Genomic DNA, 9234 nt, shown 5'->3' with positions numbered 1-9234 from the left:
GAGTCATTCAAATCCATCCTGTGGTGGACATGAATGACTGAACATTTCACGGCAATTCAAATCTGAAAATTGATGAGGAAAATGTTTTTATTCCTGGGAGACCATGAAAGTTCTCTGCTCGAAATATCACTGAAATCCATCAAAAAGTTGATATATTAAATAAAGTCTGGACCCACTGACTATGATGTCAGTCTAATAAAAAACAGACAAAACACCTGTTAACTGTCATTTACAGTTTATTAAGCGCTGAAATGTGATAAACGTACAATTAACAGTTTGTGTCTCATGTTGGGATCACAAGTCAGGGATGCAGTTCGGAATCACTTTAGTGATGCAGGTAGGGATGTTCCAAGTTACAGCAATGATAGAAAGGAATTACCCTAATAAGCAAACTTGGAAAAACAAGATGCTCAGTGGTGGAAGAGCCGCAGGTTGGTGTGGACCAGAGCGATGCCCTGCTCGTTACAGGCTTTGATCACAATCTGGTCGGCAGCGGAACCTGCCGGAGCCGCGATGTATGCGACACCACTCTACAGACACACAGGACAGAGGCGTTAGTGGAGGCGGTTGGAAAGCTGGTCAGTGCAAAACTGTTCAGTTGCTTTCAGACATGCACGAGATTCACAGCGAGGGAATAGACGTGTTGATGAAGTTTCTAACAAGCGACGGGTGCAAAACAAACACAAAAAAATACAAAAAGAAAACAAATATCTCACGATGAAAAAGAGGTGCCATATGAGACACAGACCAAGATGTCAACTTGGAAAGACAACGAGATTCAAGACCTTTTGGCAATAACGATCAATGCTCGTGTCGATTTGCTGTAAACATGTAATTTCTGCAGTAGAAACCTGATTGTAAAGTTTAATGAGTTATATTACAGACAGATGGACAAACATACTGATCACTATATGCTGCTGTGTTCTTCATGAGAAAGACAAACTCAGGGAAATGTCTGGACCCAGTTTTTTTCAAGTTCATGTCTAAAAACTGCTATGGAACCCATGCTGCTGAGCTTTGTGTATGCAAGATTAAAGCATGTGCATTCCCGTGCAATGTCTCTTTAAAGTGCATACAGCCTGACCACATGCTATAGTGATAGTTACCTGCTTGGCACGATCGATGTTGTCTCTGAAGGGGAAGAAGGCGTCAGAGCTGACGGCCACTGCCTGCAGGGAGCTGATCCAGTTCTTCTTCTCAGTCTCCGACAGAGACTCAGGCTCCTCATCATACATGGACTTCCAAATTTCCAGGTCTGGACCCTGACCACACAAAATACACACAATAAACAAGTGCTCCAAAAACTAAATATATCCCTCCACATTATACGCAGGGGGATTATGGGTATAATTGCATGTATTTTATAGTGAAACATAAAGCTTAGTCTTCTAAGAGCCTGTGATGTTCCTCCTTACCTCTCCAATAGTGTTGCTCACATATTGGTCGATTGCATTGGCCATCTCCGCCCGCTTCACCCCGCCGCGAAACTTCATGTTCAGGACACGCGGGTGGTGTCTCAGCCACCAGTTATCAGCTTTGTCACCTGCCAGCCGTGTGCAATGGATACGCGACTGTTGACCCGCCCCAATACCAATGACCTGTAAAACAAAGACGAGAAACAAATGAGTGAAAGACTTGTGGCTCATTCTGATTTCGTTCTCCTCCTGTTCTTACCTGTCCATCTTTAGCGTAGCAGACAGAGTTGGACTGAGTGTACTTGACGGCGATCGTGGCCACCGTGAGGTCACGCACCGCTTCCTCAGAAAGCTTGTGGACACAGAAAAGGTCAAAGAGTGAATACTTGTTATTTAAGTCTAATTGTGTTGCTAGTGATTAAGTTATTCAAAATAATATGAACATATAATATGAAACTTATGAGACTTACAGAGCCATTGGAAACAACGTTGTTGAAGAATTCCTTATCGATAACGCCTCCGTTCCTCTTTTGTTTGAGATGGAGACCAAATAACACTCTCACCTCGGCCTCTTCAGGCTCGTAGTCTGGATCCATCTGAGACAAAAACACACAAATGGTCAAAAACATGAGTCAAACAGCAAATTTAACTCAGCATATAATCTATGATTGATAAATGTTTCACCTGAAGCACACAGTATTTTCCTCCCTTCTTTTTGGAGAGGATCTTGAGCGCCTCCTCATCGTAACCAGGAGCAATGATACCATCAGACACCTGAGAACAATTGGATTGAATCAAATCAATGTTGCAGCAAAGAAACTAATTTTTTAAGATGTTAGTGCTTTGACACAAATCTTTACCTCTCTGGATATAATCTTAGCGGTGGGAACGTCACACACATCTGACAAAGCGATGAAGTCTCCAAAAGAAGACATCCTGTCGGAGCCTGGTGATGCAGACAGAGTTAGTGCAGCTCCAGGCCAAAAGGTTTAGGCACAAACGTTTGTATTTTTGTTTTTTACCTCTTGCCCTGGCGTAGGCTGTGGCCAGCGGGCTGAGATCCTTTAACATGTCGTGCACCATGCACACTCTGGCTTCCTCCTCAGTCAGAGGAACGCCTACAGCAGCTCCTTCAGAAGAAAAGGGAAAAAGCTATTTTTCAGCTTTGAGGCATTTTACTCCACATGGATGTTTGTACTGTTAAGTGTGTCTCTTAAAGAGTGCGTCTCATCGTCTTACCAGCAGGGCTGACATGTTTGAAGGAGGCCGCAGCAGCCAAGCCGAGGGCACTCTTTAACTCTTTGACCAGCTGCCAGGCGTTCAGGGCATCACACAGGTTGATAAAGCCGGGGGAACCGTTGACCACTGGGAAACAACAATCAAAATGAATGCAAGGAAAGGAAAAATAAGTTGTAGTTTTCTGCATTTCCACAAATTTCTTGCAAATAATGACCACACATGTCAAGCCTCTTATCCAATCCAGATCAGAGCTAAATAGACGTTAGATTGACGGTCGGCAATGGCTACTAGATTTCTAGCAGGCTAAATATCTAGACAAACTGGCGACAACTACAGCCAGCCTGTCGGGGATAACAAGCAACTCAGTGCAGCTAAATTAACTACAACAGAGTCGAGTTTGGACAGAGAAAACAGAATTCCTGTTGGGTTCGACATAAAAATTGCAGCCTGAGTGTTACCCTAGACGTGAAGCGTGAACTGCACAGCAATCCGAAAAGTTTGAACTTGGCTGAAGCAAAACAGTGTATTTCAAAATGTTTAATCTGGGTCTACCTTTGAGGGGGAGGGCTGGGCGCAGGGTGTAGAGTTGGGCCGGCGCTTGGTGGGGGTTCATGCCATAACGCAGAGGCAGCTGGGAAACACCAGAGCTGAACTCTCTGCGAAAGTAGTCCGATATGGCGTCATCGTACAGGGCTGTGTGCGTGAAGGCCTGAGGTGCACAGAACATAAAACACAGTCACAAAGTTCAACAACTGGACATTTAATACAAGGTCACGACTATAATGATCTGCATTATGTGGCTGCATCATCCCTAAACCAAAGTAACACAATTTATGAGCCAAAATATGGTTTCTTGTTGACAACAAGGTGAAAGTTCACAGGTTGTCATATGTTTAACTCTGTAACCTGAACACTTTAACACAATACGCAAGCAGCTGAGGTCGAGTTGGATTTGAAGAGCTGTGTGTTTCTCTCGAACCCTTGGAAGTTAAAATGGTGCTGGGGAAAAAAAACTAAAACAACAACGTACTTTAAGGGCCAGAGTCCTGCGCGTTTCCAGGGTTGTGTCTCTGTCCCCTGAACCCTCCATCTCCTTGGCAACCAGTGAATAGTCGGCAGGATCGCACACAATAGTGACTCGAGCATGATTTTTGGCTGCTGCTCTCAGCAGAGTTACTCCACCTGAGGAAGAAAGAAAGAAAAGAATACAAAGATTTCACCATTAATAAGGTGGGGAATAAATTAGATTATTAATAGTTGGAGACATGGAACTTCTGATACTCTCTGCTATTGAAGCATTGTTTGAACATTTTCTTCATGTTTGTTTTATTAAGATACAACGAACTATTAAGCTACTACTCGGCTCACCAATATCAATCTGCTCCACAGCATCCTCCACTGTAACATCTGGGTTAGAGATCGTCTTCACAAAGGGGTAGAGGTTGCACACCACCACTCTGAAAAGAAAGAGCAAACAAAAATGTAATTCATACTCATCAAACCCTGAAAACACTCAGTCACACACACTTACAATCACACAACACATGTTTACTTATCTTATTTATACTGATAGTATTTGTCTTGCATTTGTGAAGTTCTATATAAATAAATGTTATTGTATTAATGTTCTATTATTAGACATCATCCTCATACTATAGACTTTCATCTTTTGTTTTGTCATTTTTACCCAAATAATGTGACCTGTTTTATGATTAATTTTACTTTTCTTACAGCATTAGTTTTAAGAAGGGTTAGCATGCTGTACAGAGTTAACACTGTTTGGCATTGTTAAAATATGGACAGATTTTAATGCGACTCTGGTGCAAATCCTGTTTTCATGTTCAAAGTAACAGCTAGAGCTCTGAGCATGAGGGAGAGGGACTGTGGAAAAGTAAAAAGTACTAGAAACTATATGACCGTAGGCTTATATTTAAGAAAATGTCTTTGGGCAATGATGAAGAACAAGTGTGACATGAAGATCTGTGTGCTAGAAGTTACTCAAGTAAGTGGGCACATGTTGGATGTTAATTTAGTTACAGAAACTTGGTAATTTCCTCCACATGTGATCATTGCTACAACCTGTTGGACCCAATAATTTAATACATTTAAGCCTCTCAAATTGAATAAAGTGGAGGATGCCCCACAAGAGCCTACAGCATTATCAATGTATCAGTTTATTAAATATTTGATGTTTCTGACTTCTGAGATGTGAGGAATAGTTTTTCTAACAAGATAGTAAACTGAATATCTTTGAATTTTGAGTAAGCGAGACATTTGAAGACTCCCATTTCTTAGACAAAGAAAATTGCATGCATTATATGATTAACCAATGAGGAAATGATTGTTATCTGCAGCTCTGTCAGTGTGAGTTTAATTTTCTTCCATCGGGTCCCTTCAGCCTCAACATCTTCATCACATGCTCACAAAACAGTCAATGAAACACAGAAAGTCTTGTTACAATTAATTTAGCTGTGACGACACTGAATTCTGTGATCCCACCACATTCCTCCGTCCCTAAACAAATGAGAGTCACAAGACCAGTTTATAGCAGGAGCAGCAGTTTCCCAATTAACCAGCAGACAGATCTACTACACGTGCTTCCTCCTGGCACAAGATCTCGATCTGGACCAATATCAGCTTGTGATCTGCTTCAAAGTCACAGGTCACAGACGCTCTTAGATTTAACTGGGCTTTGTAGTTTTTATTTCAAACTCAATCTTCCCTTCTCCAGGGTTTCTCAACAAGTTAAATATAAGACCTTTTCAGACTATAATGAACGGAATCTACTCTTCTATGTCGAGTATGACAGGGATGAAGGAATATCCCAGAATGACTTTCCCACGGCCAAGCTGAGTTCACTGAGATGAATACTGACCCACTTGTTTTCAGCCTCATTAAGATCAGTCATCAGCTTCATGTTGGTTTTGTTTTTATTGTTATGAAAGAACTACAACATACAGAGACATTACAAACTATTCAAGCTACCGAAACAATTCTCAAACCCCTAATTTTAGGGTGTAATCATAATTAAGACTTACCTAAACATATGCAAGACCCATATTTTAACATATGTAAGACTTGTTGAGGCCAAACATTAAGATTATTTAATTTCTAAGACCCCCAACTGTGGTGTTTTCCAGCTGGCTCTGCACAGATGAGGTATTTGACCATGTGAGTTTCTGTGTGTTTATTAAATGTGAGTTCTGCCACGTGTCTCACCTGACCAGGCCGTAGCCCAGCTTCTCCATGTCCGCGGTGTCTGCGGGGGTCTTCCTGGCCAGGATGCCTCCGTGGACGGCCGGGTGCAGGGTCTTCACTCTGCCCCCCAGCATCTCTGGGTGTCCGGTTAGCTCGGACACGTCCCTGACACACACAGACACACACAGGTTAGATAAGGACAGCGGCAGGCAGATGTTAAACTCGGTGCATGTGGAGGAAAGTGGAGAAATGAAGCCATGGCCGCAGAGGAGCCTGCACCCACCTGACAGCCAGTCCCGCTTCACGCAGGGCTTTGGCTGTCCCACCCGAGGCGACCAGAGACAGACCCACATCCAGCAGCTTCTGAGCGAAGTCCAGGAGACCGGTTTTATCCGAGACACTGAGGAGAGCTGCAGGAGACACGACACGCATCTTTAAAACACCCGGAGGGGCCGTGGAAGGTTTGTTTCTACCGGGGTGACGCTAAACCACGCTGGAGCTAATGTTAGCCAGGGAGCTAGCATCCGGTGTGTCGCAGATAAATAAAGTTAACAAGTGAAGTTAAAGTATCAGGAGGAAGTCTTACCGAGCTCTGAGGAGGCCATGTTGACGGTCACAGTGTGTGAGCAGCTGATGAGCAGGTTTCTCTCAAGTTTAAACCAGCAGAGGCTCAGAGAAGCACGAGACGCACGAGACTCATCTACACGCTCCTAATCATGCGATTCAAAAGTAGAAGAGATCCGCCCTGCTGACGCCGGCCCGCCCCTCACAAACGAGCGTACCCCAAACAACCGAGTTTTCATAAAAAAGAAAAGTCCGTAAAGTCTGAGTAAAGAAGGTGTGATGGTGTGATGGGACTATTGAACCGGTTTACATGTGAAGTAACTGTTCATAGCTCCTGTTTTAGAGTCAATCACATGACTGAAAAGATGAGAATCTACATCCACCAGACAGAACATCACTGTAAGTAGACAAATATGAACTCAAACACGTGTAAACTCACCACAAACAGACAAAACATGTCCACAAATAGACAAATAGGTGCAGAAACATGCAAAATTGACATAAAATAGACAAGAAATTACCACAAACTCATGTAAAATCGCCACAAATAGACACAAATTAGCAGAAACCGACACAAAATTACCACAAATAGACTGCAAATGTTCACAGACAGACAAAAATGAGCAGAAACAGAAACAAAATGACCACAAACAGATATAAAATGATCACAAATAGACATAAAATCACTACAAATGGACATCACATTACCACAACATTGACCACAAATAGAATAGATCAAGAAATGACCACAAAAAGAAACCAGAAACTGACCAAAATTACCACAAAGAGACCTATGGTGACCAAAACAGATATAAAATAATGACCATAAATGAACCTTTTATGTCTAATCACAAACAGATATCAAAATGACCACAATGAGACACAAAATAAACACAAAGAGACATAAAATTACCACAAACAGATATAAATTGACCAAGAATGGACAATAAATGTCCACAGAAACATATAAATGAACCAGAAACAGACAATAAGACAATTATGACCAAAAGCAGACATAAAATGACCACAGAGACAAATAATGAACAGAGATATAAAATGACCACAATCCAATGATGTGATACAACATTTAAAATCCAGCATACAAAATAATACAATATAGTCCTGACCAGTTATCCATAATTCAGCACAATAAACTTTTAGTAAAGTAAGATATTACTTGTATTACCAGATAAAATGTTATCAGCACATTTATTACAAGCCAAGTTCAGAGATATCTAAAGTCTTTGTTTGTCCCCATTCTTTGACATAAACGTCCCTTTGGCATGACGGTAATCAGTTTGTGACATCACAACTCGATTTACCAACAATCATGAGTCTGTCTTTTTGTTTGTTTATCCAAAGTTCATCTTAACCCAACGTTGAGCCGAGTGTTTTCTTGTATGTTAACACAAGAGGGCAGACATGGGCCTTGTGCTGTTTGTACACAAGTCCGCTTAAACATTAGGACGTTTAAAAAAAAAACATTCATTAAAAAAATGAAACAAAATCAGTTTTATTGTTTATGTCTATTTATTGTGTAACACTTTAGAGGCTGTGTCTGAAACATCAGTTTTATTTCTAATTCTGAGACTTTGGGCATTGTTGTATTACATTAGTTGGGTTGATGCGTCACCTTCAATTGATAATCTCATTTATCACTGTGAAAGAATCTCATGATGACTATCAGAAGTCTTATTGTGGTGTTTTTGGTGCAGGTGTATTTGCAGATAAAAATTGATTTAAGTTAAATTTAAAACAACACAGACTGTTTGTGTTTTCTTTAGTTTGATGCAGGTTGAATGTTTTCCTGTTGGTCAGCATGAACTGAAGGTTACGCTGACGCAAACATCACTCTATATGCACCATAACCGGCTCAACACCTGTAACATACATTTCCTGCAACAATAAATGACGCTCATGAATACATTCCCCCCCCTGGCCACGCCTTTTCAATAAACTTTATTGGTAAAAACGGTGCCTTTTCCATACTCTACAACAGCATTTTAAGTCGGACAGATGTGAATTTATTGGGCCCCGTCACTCACTCCCTTACTTGCCCATTAGTTAAGTGACAGGACAGGGCCCCGGGAAACCTGCACCAATACATGTGATTACGTTAAAAGATCGCACAATCTGTTCATATTTACGTAATGAGCCCGACATTTTGCTGATTGATTAAACTCCGGGGTGTAAATATTTTAAAGGGCCCTTGATTTATCATCCCACAAAGCAAAAAGAGGCCGATTTATTTGTCCAACTATGAAAATGGTGGGTTCTGGTAAGCGCTCCGTGTCTGAGGGCTGATCTGACATCTCAGAGGTGACTTGAGTGATTCAATAGACAGTGAAAGATTTTTTATTGAAAGACACAGGCTCTCCGGGCGTTATTGGTTCAAAAAGCAGAGAGGCAGAAGGCCGTCAGCACTTTTCCTCAGGCCCACTGTTGAGAAAACTGACAGCATTATCAGCAGTAACTGTAATTTACGCCAGGAATTTTTAATCAACATGACGGGTGTATTCAGATTAAATTAGAAGAGAAACGGAATCAATGACCTCCATATATTGCTCCACTGCCTTATGAATTAGCTGTGATTTTTGTACAGAGTCGTGGAGGGGGTGTTGTGTCATAAAACAGGCCAAATGGCATTTGTCATGCAGGCTGACAAGTCACACAACTAAATGAGGTCCTATCGATTCGCATGATTTTTCATCAGCCAAATTAAAAGCTGCAGTTTGATGGAGGTTCAGTCTGCAGAGCTCGTTACGTATTCTTTTCTCTCCTATTAAATCAAGTCTCAAAATGTCTGTGAAAACTCCTC

The 9234-nt window shown here is 41.5% G+C and overlaps 1 protein-coding gene across 1 annotated transcript; it reads right to left on the bottom strand.

Annotated features, from left to right (window-relative positions):
• Positions 1 to 218: 218 nt before the first annotated feature.
• Positions 219 to 6608, bottom strand: atic (5-aminoimidazole-4-carboxamide ribonucleotide formyltransferase/IMP cyclohydrolase). Its single transcript, XM_035151635.2, has 15 exons — positions 6439 to 6608; positions 6136 to 6262; positions 5874 to 6017; positions 4023 to 4111; positions 3685 to 3836; positions 3207 to 3363; positions 2655 to 2780; positions 2438 to 2545; positions 2276 to 2361; positions 2100 to 2189; positions 1886 to 2011; positions 1675 to 1767; positions 1416 to 1598; positions 1107 to 1262; positions 219 to 530 (listed from the first exon to the last, which is right to left on the bottom strand). Exons 1-15 carry the CDS (start codon positions 6455 to 6457, stop codon positions 411 to 413), a joined length of 1776 nt encoding a protein of 591 aa, XP_035007526.2. The 5' UTR covers positions 6458 to 6608; the 3' UTR covers positions 219 to 410.
• Between the last annotated feature and the right edge of the window lie 2626 nt (positions 6609 to 9234).

This window comes from Hippoglossus stenolepis, chromosome 1 (genome assembly GCF_022539355.2).
Source record: "Hippoglossus stenolepis isolate QCI-W04-F060 chromosome 1, HSTE1.2, whole genome shotgun sequence".
NCBI classification, from domain to species: domain Eukaryota; kingdom Metazoa; phylum Chordata; class Actinopteri; order Pleuronectiformes; family Pleuronectidae; genus Hippoglossus; species Hippoglossus stenolepis.
Note: the sequence above shows the minus strand (reverse complement) of the source record. Positions and strands in the feature narration are given on the sequence as shown.

Bases quoted from the DNA above. Each gene is read 5' to 3' on its own strand.
- atic (XM_035151635.2), bottom strand. The intron at 2,781-3,206 runs GTAGACCCAGAT...GTTGTTTCCCAG, and splicing joins CCCAGCCCTCCCCCTCAAAG to TGGTCAACGGTTCCCCCGGC. The intron at 2,190-2,275 runs GTAAAGATTTGT...AATTGTTCTCAG, and splicing joins CTAAGATTATATCCAGAGAG to GTGTCTGATGGTATCATTGC.